Source organism: Symphodus melops, assembly GCF_947650265.1.
Source record: "Symphodus melops genome assembly, chromosome: 7".
Classification (NCBI taxonomy): domain Eukaryota; kingdom Metazoa; phylum Chordata; class Actinopteri; order Labriformes; family Labridae; genus Symphodus; species Symphodus melops.
The window spans coordinates 29126759-29139258 of record NC_136697.1 but is presented as its reverse complement, the minus strand read 5'-3'; the positions used below and the strand labels follow the sequence as shown (position 1 = coordinate 29139258).

The 12500-nt window shown below is 51.3% G+C and overlaps 3 protein-coding genes and 1 long non-coding RNA gene across 5 annotated transcripts in view; 1 reads left to right on the top strand and 3 right to left on the bottom strand.

The window, feature by feature from the left end:
* Positions 1-1083, bottom strand: part of ubtfl (upstream binding transcription factor, like) — a 15633-nt gene extending 14550 nt beyond the window's left edge. Inside the window, exons 1-2 of the mRNA XM_079349297.1 lie at positions 894-1083; positions 397-863 (exon numbers count right to left, since the gene is read on the bottom strand). The gene's annotated coding sequence lies outside the window, so the exon portion shown is untranslated. The remainder of the gene's footprint in view (positions 1-396; positions 864-893) is intronic.
* Positions 1084-2065: 982 nt separating this feature from the next.
* On the top strand, positions 2066-6131 carry tmub1 (transmembrane and ubiquitin-like domain containing 1). Its single transcript, XM_079348277.1, has 3 exons — positions 2066-2224; positions 5128-5631; positions 5715-6131. The coding sequence occupies exons 2-3, from the start codon at positions 5165-5167 to the stop codon at positions 6064-6066; spliced, it is 819 nt and encodes a 272-aa protein (XP_079204403.1). The 5' UTR covers positions 2066-2224; positions 5128-5164; the 3' UTR covers positions 6067-6131.
* LOC306826760 lies at positions 3917-4776 on the bottom strand. The gene is made up of 3 exons (XR_013779485.1): positions 4656-4776; positions 4410-4485; positions 3917-4087 (listed from the first exon to the last, which is right to left on the bottom strand). It is a non-coding gene; the product is annotated as an uncharacterized lncRNA (long non-coding RNA).
* A 1579-nt stretch (positions 6132-7710) lies between the features above and the next one.
* LOC306826626 (dynein axonemal heavy chain 17-like) overlaps positions 7711-12500 on the bottom strand; it is a 19911-nt gene continuing 15121 nt past the window's right edge. For both annotated transcript variants that reach the window (XM_079348069.1, XM_079348070.1), the window contains exons 18-23: positions 12307-12450; positions 10166-10339; positions 9193-9429; positions 8934-9103; positions 7969-8104; positions 7711-7764 (exon numbers count right to left, since the gene is read on the bottom strand). In XM_079348069.1, the coding sequence (XP_079204195.1) occupies positions 7762-7764; positions 7969-8104; positions 8934-9103; positions 9193-9429; positions 10166-10339; positions 12307-12450 (864 nt within the window). In that variant the 3' untranslated portion in view covers positions 7711-7761. The remainder of the gene's footprint in view (positions 7765-7968; positions 8105-8933; positions 9104-9192; positions 9430-10165; positions 10340-12306; positions 12451-12500) is intronic.

Genomic DNA, 12500 nt, shown 5'->3' with positions numbered 1-12500 from the left:
GAGAGCTAACGTGCTAAAGTGTTTAATATTACAGCTCCATTTAGAGAGAAAGAAGAAGAAATAAGACAGAAACGGTTTAAACACCGGACGGAGGCTCAATTTAACACGTGCAGCACATTATCACATCATTTAGCAAAAACAGTTAAAATGAGAAAAACCGTCGAAAAGGCTTTTTTCGGTGATTAAAACATGAGTAAAATGTCGGAGGGACCCGTCTGCTGTGGACTGTGTCCCGTTTTAACAGCTGTGTGTGGTGGTTTCGGGGCTGAGCGGGCTGGATGTAATCCTGCTGCCCCACAAGCTTCACTGCGAAGCCGCCATCAAGGTTCTGCTGACTCGGGGACGAATGAGCAGAAAACCCCAGAAATCTGTTTAAAATCACACCGAGCTACTTACCTGAAGATTCAGACAGATACCCAGGTTAATACTGCACACAGCGGTGGTCGTTTGGATTATTTGGGGACTTTCCGAGTGTGTTTTTTTCAGTCGTAAACCCCGGGGAGTCAGGTCGAAACGAATCCGACAAAAGGAGCGTCTAGTCCGGTATGAAACTCCGCCCAGCGCCGCAGGGGGAGGAACTCCGGGGGAAAACATGAGGACAAAGGCGGAGGATGAAACCAGAGACAGCGGCTACAACAGCAGCAAAGGCCGCTTACAAACACTTCACACCTTAAACTGGAGGTTTTAAAATATCATTGGACTAAAGTGTGCAGTGATGAATTTACAGACATGTAAGTGCCTCAGCGTCCTCTCCTGGATCTACCCTTCAGACTTCAACCAGGGTCCGGGTCCAGATGCTGAACCGGCGGGGAAACGGAGGACCGGGGCCCGGCTGGGGACGCGTAGAGCGGCTGCCCGGGAGCCTCGGGCCCGGGAGCCTCAGGTCCGGGAGCCTCGGGCCCTGAATCAACGACCCAAAGTGTCCAGAAAGACTTCAGGTGTGCCGGCAGCTCCGCTCTCTCTCAGCGGCTAACCAGCAGCATCCACATGGCATCCTGCCCGCTCACAACACACCGTGTGCCGGGTCTGAACACCCGACTCACCGCTCCCCTCCCACCCAGAGCTGATACACAAACTGATCAATCAGACTATCGAACACCTGTCCTCCCTCCTCCGGTAGGGGGGTCCAAATCAACCTGTTCAACGTTTAGAAGAATAAATTCTAATTAAAGTACTTTAATACGTTTTTTTAACATTCACTGGGATTTGACCTGTTTATTCACTTTGTCACATTACAGTTTGTGATACTCTGATGTTTTTCTTACAGTTTCAATTTTTCTTTTTTTCTTTTCTAGACTCAAAGTGCCTTTACACCTACACATTCACACACTGATGGTAGAGGCTGCTGCAGAGTAAAGAGTCCATCAGTATTAACTCATCCATTCAGACACATTCACACACTGATGGTAGAGGCTGCTGCAGAGTCCATCAGTATGAACTCATCCATTCATACACATTCACACACTGATGGTAGAGGCTGCTGCAGAGTCCATCAGTATGAACTCATCCATTCATACACATTCACACACTGATGGTAGAGGCTGCAGCAGAGTCCATCAGTATGAACTCATCCATTCATACACATTCACACACTGATGGTAGAGACTGCTGCAGAGTCCATCAGTATGAACTCATCCATTCATACACATTCACACACTGATGGTAGAGGCTGCTGCAGAGTAAAGAGTCCATCAGTATGAACTCATCCATTCATACACATTCACACACTGATGGTAGAGGCTGCAGCAGAGTCCATCAGTATGAACTCATCCATTCATACACATTCACACACTGATGGTAGAGACTGCTGCAGAGTCCATCAGTATGAACTCATCCATTCATACACATTCACACACTGATGGTAGAGGCTGCTGCAGAGTAAAGAGTCCATCAGTATGAACTCATCCATTCATACACATTCACACACTGATGGTAGAGGCTGCTGCAGAGTAAAGAGGACATCAGTATGAACTCATCCATTCATACACATTCACACACTGATGGTAGAGGCTGCTGCAGAGTCCATCAGTATTAACTCATCCATTCTTACACATATATGCTGACAACCAGCAGGGGTCGGTAGAACATCACAGCTGCTTCCTGACAGTCAGAACCATAGAAGAAGAAAGAAGAAGCAGGAAGTGTTTGGAGCAGCAGTGAAAAGAGATTAGCCTGATTAGCCTGCAGGCTAACGCTCCGTGATATGACTTTTGTAAGCTGAACAGTAAGTTGGTTTTTTTCTCTTGTTCTGTAAAACCGTCGCGTTGTATTTACGTCGATTCACGGGCGCGTAGCCGACGCTGTTAGCATGTAGCTTAGCAGTATCTTGTGTCAGGCTGTTACCTGTTAGCTCAGAGTTGTAGTTCTACGATGAAGTGAATCCGGGTGAGCTGCAGTTACAGATCTGTGATCAGCAGACAGGTGAACATCAGGTACACCTGTCCGTGCCACTTTCTAAACTGTTCACTTTGGTTTGGTTCTGTTGGAGGGAAGTCTTTGAATTCCAAACACCTGTCTCTGTCACAGTCTGAACACCTGTCTCTGTCACAGTCTGAACACCTGTCTCTGTCACAGTCTGAACACCTGTCTCTATCACAGTCTGAACACCTGTCTCTGTCACAGTCTGAACACCTGTCTCTGTCACAGTCTGAACACCTGTCTCTATCACAGTCTGAACACCTGTCTCTGTCACAGTCTGAACACCTGTCTCTGTCACAGTCTGAACACCTGTCTCTATCACAGTCTGAACACCTGTCTCTATCACAGTCTGAACACCTGTCTCTGTCACAGTCTGAACACCTGTCTCTATCACAGTCTGAACACCTGTCTCTGTCACAGTCTGAACACCTGTCTCTGTCACAGTCTGAACACCTGTCTCTATCACAGTCTGAACACCTGTCTCTGTCACAGTCTGAACACCTGTCTCTATCACTCACAGTCTGAACACCTGTCTCTGTCACAGTCTGAACACCTGTCTCTGTCACAGTCTGAACACCTGTCTCTATCACTCACAGTCTGAACACCTGTCTCTGTCACAGTCTGAACACCTGTCTCTATCACTCACAGTCTGAACACCTGTCTCTGTCACAGTCTGAACACCTGTCTCTATCACAGTCTGAACACCTGTCTCTGTCACAGTCTGAACACCTGTCTCTGTCACAGTCTGAACACCTGTCTCTATCACAGTCTGAACACCTGTCTCTGTCACAGTCTGAACACCTGTCTCTATCACTCACAGTCTGAACACCTGTCTCTGTCACAGTCTGAACACCTGTCTCTGTCACAGTCTGAACACCTGTCTCTGTCACAGTCTGAACACCTGTCTCTGTCACTCACAGTCTGAACACCTGTCTCTGTCACAGTCTGAACACCTGTCTCTGTCACAGTCTGAACACCTGTCTCTGTCACAGTCTGAACACCTGTCTCTATCACAGTCTGAACACCTGTCTCTATCACAGTCTGAACACCTGTCTCTGTCACAGTCTGAACACCTGTCTCTGTCACAGTCTGAACACCTGTCTCTGTCACAGTCTGAACACCTGTCTCTATCACAGTCTGAACACCTGTCTCTGTCACAGTCTGAACACCTGTCTCTATCACAGTCTGAACACCTGTCTCTGTCACAGTCTGAACACCTGTCTCTGTCACAGTCTGAACACCTGTCTCTGTCACAGTCTGAACACCTGTCTCTATCACAGTCTGAACACCTGTCTCTATCACAGTCTGAACACCTGTCTCTATCACAGTCTGAACACCTGTCTCTGTCACAGTCTGAACACCTGTCTCTGTCACTCACAGTCTGAACACCTGTCTCTATCACTCACAGTCTGAACACCTGTCTCTGTCACAGTCTGAACACCTGTCTCTGTCACTCACAGTCTGAACACCTGTCTCTGTTACAGTCTGAACACCTGTCTCTGTCACAGTCTGAACACCTGTCTCTGTCACAGTCTGAACACCTGTCTCTATCACTCACAGTCTGAACACCTGTCTCTGTCACAGTCTGAACACCTGTCTCTGTCACAGTCTGAACACCTGTCTCTGTCACAGTCTGAACACCTGTCTCTGTCACTCACAGTCTGAACACCTGTCTCTATCACTCACAGTCTGAACACCTGTCTCTGTCACAGTCTGAACACCTGTCTCTATCACAGTCTGAACACCTGTCTCTGTCACAGTCTGAACACCTGTCTCTATCACTCACAGTCTGAACACCTGTCTCTGTCACAGTCTGAACACCTGTCTCTATCACAGTCTGAACACCTGTCTCTGTCACAGTCTGAACACCTGTCTCTGTCACAGTCTGAACACCTGTCTATCACAGTCTGAACACCTGTCTCTGTCACAGTCTGAACACCTGTCTCTATCACTCACAGTCTGAACACCTGTCTCTGTCACAGTCTGAACACCTGTCTCTATCACAGTCTGAACACCTGTCTCTGTCACTCACAGTCTGAACACCTGTCTCTGTCACAGTCTGAACACCTGTCTCTATCACAGTCTGAACACCTGTCTCTATCACAGTCTGAACACCTGTCTATCACAGTCTGAACACCTGTCTCTGTCACAGTCTGAACACCTGTCTCTATCACTCACAGTCTGAACACCTGTCTCTGTCACAGTCTGAACACCTGTCTCTATCACAGTCTGAACACCTGTCTCTGTCACTCACAGTCTGAACACCTGTCTCTGTCACAGTCTGAACACCTGTCTCTATCACAGTCTGAACACCTGTCTCTGTCACAGTCTGAACACCTGTCTCTGTCACAGTCTGAACACCTGTCTCTGTCACAGTCTGAACACCTGTCTCTGTCACAGTCTGAACACCTGTCTCTGTCACAGTCTGAACACCTGTCTGTCACAGTCTGAACCCCACTCTATAAACTGACTCCGCCCCCTTTTCCACCTGGTGTTTGTTTTCAGTGAGAGCGTTCTTAGAGTGTGTATGAGAACCCTAACCCGCCTTTTTCCAGTGGTCGCTTCCATAAATTAAGGGTGTGTCAGTCTTTTCTTGCTGTTACCGTGGCAACAGGCGGGTATTAATGCTCAAGTCCAAGGCTCCATGTCTGATGTGTAAAATGTCACTTGTCTCTGGTGTTGATGCTAAGTCCCGCCCCCTGTGTGCAGGTGACCCGTGTGACTTCAGTGGGCGTTGCCGTGGGCGATGGCTCTGATTGAAGGCATAGGAGACGAGGTGACGCTGCTGTTCGCCTCCCTGCTGCTCCTCCTGGTGCTGCTGCTCGCCTGGATCTCCACCCGCACCTCTGAGCCCCCTGAACACCTGTTCACCTCGGCCACAGGCCCCGCCCCCTCCCTGAGGACCAGCACGGCCCACAATGAAACACCCCCAGCTTCCACCGCCTCTTCAGCCTCATCCTCCTCCAGCTCTGTGACTGACAGCTCTCAGGCAGAAGCTCCGCCCATCAACTCCTCCACCCAGGAGGAAAAGGGTGAAGGGGGAGGGAGGGGGGAGGAGTCAGGAGGGGGAGGAGATGATATCAGAAGCAGAGGAGGAGAAGAAGGAGAGTCCTCCTCCTCTCAGAGAAACATGGTGGTCAGACTGAAGTTCTTAAACGACACGGAGAGGACGGCTCAGGTGGGACCGCACGACACCATCGGATACATCAAACGGTAAACGCTTAACCTCGATATTACTGAAATACGTCTGTGATTCTACTTGTCTCTGACCTTTGACCTTCCGTGTGACCTTCCAGAACCTTCTTTGCGGGTCAGGAGCAGCAGGTGCGGCTCATCTATCAGGGTCAGCTGCTGCAAGACGACGCTCAGACTATGGCCTCTCTTAACCTGGTCCATAACTGCGTCCTGCACTGTCACATCTCCCAGCACGCCAGCCGTGGGGCGGCGGGGGGGCCGCGGCCCGCCGACCAGGTGCAGGTGGCTTTGAACGTGGGTGGGCTGATGGTGCCCCTGCTGGTCCTCATGCTGTCCGTGTTGTGGTACTGTCAGATCCAGTACCGGCAGTTCTTCACGGCCCCGGCCACCGCCTCGCTGGTCGGAGTCACCATCTTCCTCAGCCTGGTGGCCTTCGGAGTCTACCGCCGCTAGCCGCTCTATGATAGGCTGCTGCTGTGATGTCATCAGCCAGGGCGGAGCTCTTTCTTTGACCTCTGACCTCTCCCGCCTGCGGGAAGACGGACGCTTCTAGAGTCCATGTCTGTTTCTTTTGCCACGGAGACGCTGAGTGTTTCTGAGGACTTTAATTTTTAGATCCTATTTCTCTGTAGGTTCCTCATCATCGTGCCTCTTTCTTTGTGTAGTTCTGGTCCTGGAGGGGTCTGGTTCAGACCAGCTGACTGTAGACCGGATCTGTGAGTGCGCGTGTGTGTGAGTGAGTGAGTGAGAGAGAACAGTTATGTTTCAATGAAATCTGAGCTTTTCAACAGACAAAATTCTATTAAATCATTTATTTATCTTGTTGTGTCCATCGTGTTTATTTAACTCCATCAATACAACCAGTCTGGACCAGCACCACCAGTCTGGACCAGCACCACCAGTCTGGACCAGCACCACCAGTCTGAGGACCAGCACCACCAGTCTGAGGACCAGCACCACCAGTCTGAGGACCAGCACCACCAGTCTGAGGACCAGCACCACCAGTCTGGACCAGCACCACCAGTCTGAGGACCAGCACCACCAGTCTGAGGACCAGCACCACCAGTCTGAGGACCAGCACCACCAGTCTGAGGACCAGCACCACCAGTCTGAGGACCAGCACCACCAGTCTGAGGACCAGCACCACCAGTCTGAGGACCAGCACCACCACCAGTCTGAGGCCCAGCACCACCACCAGTCTGAGGACCAGCACCACCACCAGTCTGAGGACCAGCACCACCACCAGTCTGAGGACCAGCACCACCACCAGTCTGGACCAGCACCACCACCAGTCTGAGGACCAGCACCACCAGTCTGAGGACCAGCAGCAGCACTCGATGTTCTGAATCTGGTTGACATACATTACATCACCAGTATGTCAGACTGGTGCTGCTGGTCCTCAGACTGGTGCTGCTGGTCCTCAGACTGGTGCTGCTGGTCCTCAGACTGGTGCTGCTGGTCCTCAGACTGGTGCTGCTGGTCCTCAGACTGGTGCTGCTGGTCCTCAGACTGGTGCTGCTGGTCCTCAGACTGGTGCTGAACTTAAAGCTGTGTTCACACAGGTTAAACGTCCTCTCTTTATCCTGTTGAGTTCACGTCTCCTCATGTTCTTCTGATGGCTGTGTGAGCAGTGCTGCAGCTCCTTCCTCTCCAGGCTCCGCCTCTTACACACCTGATCCTCTCCAGGCTCCGCCTCTTACACACCTGATCCTCTCCAGGCTCCGCCTCTTACACGCCTGATCCTCTCCAGGCTCCGCCTCTTACACGCCTGATCCTCTCCGGGCTCCGCCTCTTACACACCTGTTCCTCTCCGGGCTCCGCCTCTTACACACCTGATCCTCTCCAGGCTCCGCCTCTTACACACCTGATCCTCTCCGGGCTCCGCCTCTTACACACCTGATCCTCTCCAGGCTCCGCCTCTTACACACCTGATCCTCTCCGGGCTCCGCCTCATAAGATATACCTCCCTAACAGGTCTGAGTGACCCCTCGGTCTGAGTGACCCCTCGGTCTGAGTGACCCCTCGGTCTCAGTGACCCCCCCCCACTGAAACAGGAAGCCCAGACTTTGTACTGAACTAATTGATAACCAGCAGAATGCTGCTGCCTTTATTTGTGATGAAAGGCCACCTCCTCCTGCCACCTTCAGGTCACTGAAACACAAACAGATCACTCACATTTACACGCTGCACCTGAATGCATCATCTTTTCAAACAGTGACCTCGGGGTCACAGGTGATTTAGCAGAGACGTCAGAACAGGTGTGCACACATTCAGATTAAGCAGCACAATGACTGAATATCACACAACATATAACCTGTCTGCAGGTGAGCAGTGATGTCACTGTGATGTCACTACCTGTATCTGAGCCGCCAGGTGTTCAGGAAGCTGAACTCCTGCAGCCTCCAGCAGCACAATGCTTTCTGTCAGACAGAAACGCCAGGAGGAGGAGTCTTCATCACCATCGTTTCCATGGTGACTCACCTGCTGCAGACTGAACACACAAAGGTACAGTCCTTCAGGTCTCAGGTGAGTTTACCTGTCTGAGTCCTTCAGGTCTCAGGTGAGTTTACCTGTCTGACAGTGAGTCCTTCAGGTCTCAGGTGAGTTTACCTGTCTGACAGTGAGTCCTTCAGGTCTCAGGTGAGTTTACCTGTCTGAGTGAGTCCTTCAGGTCTCAGGTGAGTTTACCTGTCTGAGTGAGTCCTTCAGGTCTCAGGTGAGTTTACCTGTCTGACAGTGAGTCCTTCAGGTCTCAGGTGAGTTTACCTGTCTGAGTGAGTCCTTCAGGTCTCAGGTGAGTTTACCTGTCTGACAGTGAGTCCTTCAGGTCTCAGGTGAGTTTACCTGTCTGACAGTGAGTCCTTCAGGTCTCAGGTGAGTTGACCTGTCTGACAGTGAGTCCTTCAGGTCTCAGGTGAGTTTACCTGTCTGAGTGAGTCCTTCAGGTCTCAGGTGAGTTTACCTGTCTGACAGTGAGTCCTTCAGGTCTCAGGTGAGTTTACCTGTCTGACAGTGAGTCCTTCAGGTCTCAGGTGAGTTTACCTGTCTGACAGTGAGTCCTTCAGGTCTCAGGTGAGTTTACCTGTCTGACAGTGAGTCCTTCAGGTCTCAGGTGAGTTTACCTGTCTGACAGTGAGTCCTTCAGGTCTCAGGTGAGTTTACCTGTCTGACAGTGAGTCCTTCAGGTCTCAGGTGAGTTTACCTGTCTGAGTGAGTCCTTCAGGTCTCAGGTGAGTTTACCTGTCTGACAGTGAGTCCTTCAGGTCTCAGGTGAGTTTACCTGTCTGTGAGTGAGTCCTTCAGGTCTCAGGTGAGTTTACCTGTCTGTGAGTGAGTCCAGCAGGTAATCAGTGTACATGTGTGTCCAGACGGTGATGATTGACAGCAGGGCCTCTTTGAAAGGTCGGAGGTTGACCTGGAGCCAGTTGAGCAGAGTGATGACATCATCCAGGTGAGCCACCTCATTGCTGAGTGTTTGGAGCAATTCGATCTGAAACAGGAAGATGAAGGTGATGCTCACAGACAGCAGATACCTGAGGTAGGTGAGGTCACAGGTACACTCATACAGGTGTGTCTCACCTCTCTCCAGAAGTCCTTTAGGGTGGGCGGAGTTACATCAGCCTCCAGCTCATCAGCTTCGAGCTGTCTGCCATACATCAGGAAATCCTCCATCACCTCCTTACTGTCGCTCTCCCACAGGTACGAGTAAATGTCAAGCTCCGCCCTCAAACGCTCCGCCTCCTCCCTCACCTGAACCAGGTGACACATCACTTCCTGTTCCAGTTCACAGAGCTCAGGACGCTGCTGCAGAGACACCTGGAGAGAGAGAGAGACAGGTGAGATAAAGGTAAGGTGCTATGAGAGTAGACAGGTGAGATAAAGGTAAGGTGCTATGAGAGTAGACAGGTGAGATAAAGGTAAGGTGCTATGAGAGTAGACAGGTGAGATAAAGGTAAGGTGCTATGAGAGTAGACAGGTGAGATAAAGGTAAGGTGCTATGAGAGTAGACAGGTGAGATACAGGTAAGGTGCTATGAGAGTAGACAGGTGAGATAAAGGTAAGGTGCTATGAGAGTAGACAGGTGAGATAAAGGTAAGGTGCTATGAGAGTAGACAGGTGAGATAAAGGTAAGGTGCTATGAGAGTAGACAGGTGAGATAAAGGTAAGGTGCTATGAGAGTAGACAGGTGAGATAAAGGTAAGGTGCTATGAGAGTAGACAGGTGAGATAAAGGTAAGGTGCTATGAGAGTAGACAGGTGAGATAAAGGTAAGGTGCTATGAGAGTAGACAGGTGAGATAAAGGTAAGGTGCTATGAGAGTAGACAGGTGAGATAAAGGTAAGGTGCTATGAGAGTAGACAGGTGAGATACAGGTAAGGTGCTATGAGAGTAGACAGGTGAGATAAAGGTAAGGTGCTATGAGAGTAGACAGGTGAGATAAAGGTAAGGTGCTATGAGAGTAGACAGGTGAGATAAAGGTAAGGTGCTATGAGAGTAGACAGGTGAGATAAAGGTAAGGTGCTATGAGAGTAGACAGGTGATGTCAGAGTCACCTGGTAGTTGTTGTGGGATGTGACAGAGATTCTGGGCGGCACACTGGCTGCTGTGTAAACATCCCTGATGATGCTCTTCAGCAGGTCAGAGAGGCCGCCATCCACTGACGGCTCGAACACGCCTCCTGTGTCCTGCAGCTGCAGACTGATCACCAATAATGCACCTCTGCTGTTCTGCACGCACACACACACACACACACACACACAAAATCAAATTTAAAAATAAAAATACTGATAAGATCAGGAGACATCTTATAACATTATTATTGCACAAGAAGAAGAAGAAGGAGCAAATTCTCCAGTTTGGTGTTTTCTGATCTACTGGGAGCTGATTGGTTAAACAGTCTGACTGCAGCAGGAAGGAAGGACCTGCAGTATCTCTCCTTCAGACAGGGCGGGGGGCGGAGCCTGTCACTGAAGGAGCTGCAGTATCTCTCCTTCAGACAGGGCGGGGGGCGGAGCCTGTCACTGAAGGAGCTGCAGTATCTCTCCTTCAGACAGGGCGGGGGGCGGAGCCTGTCACTGAAGGAGCTGCAGTATCTCTCCTTCAGACAGGGTGGGGGGCGGAGCCTGTCACTGAAGGAGCTGCAGTATCTCTCCTTCAGACAGGGCGGGGGGCGGAGCCTGTCACTGAAGGAGCTGCAGTATCTCTCCTTCAGACAGGGCGGGGGGCGGAGCCTGTCAGTGAAGGAGCTGCGGTATCTCTCCTTCAGACAGGGCGGGGGGCGGAGCCTGTCACTGAAGGAGCTGCAGTATCTCTCCTTCAGACAGGGTGGGGGGCGGAGCCTGTCACTGAAGGAGCTGCAGTATCTCTCCTTCAGACAGGGTGGGGGGCGGAGCCTGTCACTGAAGGAGCTGAGTCTCGTCAGCAGGTGAAGTCTGCTCTGGTCTGTGTGTTATCAGTCCAGTCCAGTTTATGGTTCAGGTGAACACCCAGGTACTTAAAGAGTCCACTATCTCACAGTCACCACAGAGGGGTCAGAACTATGAAGAGGTCCACAGACCCGGGTCTCTTTGGAGGATCAGTCTTCAAAAACTCTGACATCAGAGATCGAGATTCACAGTCACATGATGCTGCTTATCAACCTAATAGGTCAACCCGCAGTGAAAGAGGTCACAGAAAAGGGGCGGAGTTATGTTCATTATGTCCCAGTCATCACAGAGTCGTGTCTCCAAACTATAACAGCAATATAAACATGTTGAAGACAAAGAGAAGAAAGAGACATGAGAGAGGACTCTTCTTGTCTTCCTGTCCAGAGTTCACCTCGGACCGGAGTTCAACGGGTCCGTAGTTCACCTCGGACCGGAGCTCAACGGGTCCAGAGTTCACCTCGGACCGGAGCTCAACGGGTCCAGAGTTCACCTCGGACCGGAGTTCACCTCGGACCGGAGCTCAACGTGTCCAGAGTTCACCTCGGACCGGAGCTCAACGTGTCCAGAGTTCACATCGGACCGGAGCTCAACGGGTCCGGAGTTCACCTCGGACCGGAGCTCAACGTGTCCAGAGTTCACCTCGGACCGGTGCTCAACGGGTCCAGAGTTCACCTCGGACCTGTTGAGCTCAACGGGTCCAGAGTTCACCTCGGACCGGAGCTCAACAGGTCCGGAGTTCACCTCGGACCGGAGCTCAACGTGTCCAGAGTTCACATCGGACCGGAGCTCAACGGGTCCAGAGTTCACCTCGGACCGGAGCTCAACGTGTCCGGAGTTCACCTCGGACCGGAGCTCAACGTGTCCGGAGTTCACCTCGGACCCGTTGAGCTCAACGGGTCCAGAGTTCACCTCGGACCGGAGCTCAACGGGTCCAGAGTTCACCTCGGACCGGAGCTCAACAGGGGTGACCTGGCTCCTGCTCCGTAGTCCAGAGCCCTGCTGTGTGTACCTGTGGGTTCAGTTACCATGGTGATATACCCAGGTATCTGTGGGTTCAGTTACCATGGTGATATACCCAGGTACCTGTGGGTTCAGATACCATGGTGATATACCCAGGTACCTGTGGGTCCAGTTACCATGGTGATATACCCAGGTACCTGTGGGTCCAGTTACCATGGTGATATACCCAGGTACCTGTGGGTCCAGTTACCATGGTGATATACCCAGGTACCTGTGGGTCCAGTTACCATGGTGATATACCCAGGTACCTGTGGGTTCATGTTGTCAGACAGGAAGTGAAGCGTTCTGAGCAGCAGCTGGAGCAGGCCCTCCTGGACTTTGTCATCAATGTAGTCCAGGTATCTGATCCAGGTTTCGGAGGAGTCCAGAGTGCCGTACAGACTCCTGTTCACCTGAGGAGGTCACACATGGTCACTTCAGTCCCTGACCCCCCCCCCACCCG

Excerpts from the sequence above, each read along its gene's own strand:
- tmub1 (XM_079348277.1), top strand. The coding sequence starts at position 5,165 with ATGGCTCTGATTGAAGGCATAGGAGACGAGGTGACGCTGCTGTTCGCC. Across the intron at positions 5,632-5,714 it reads ACCATCGGATACATCAAACG|AACCTTCTTTGCGGGTCAGG; the intron begins GTAAACGCTTAA and ends GTGACCTTCCAG.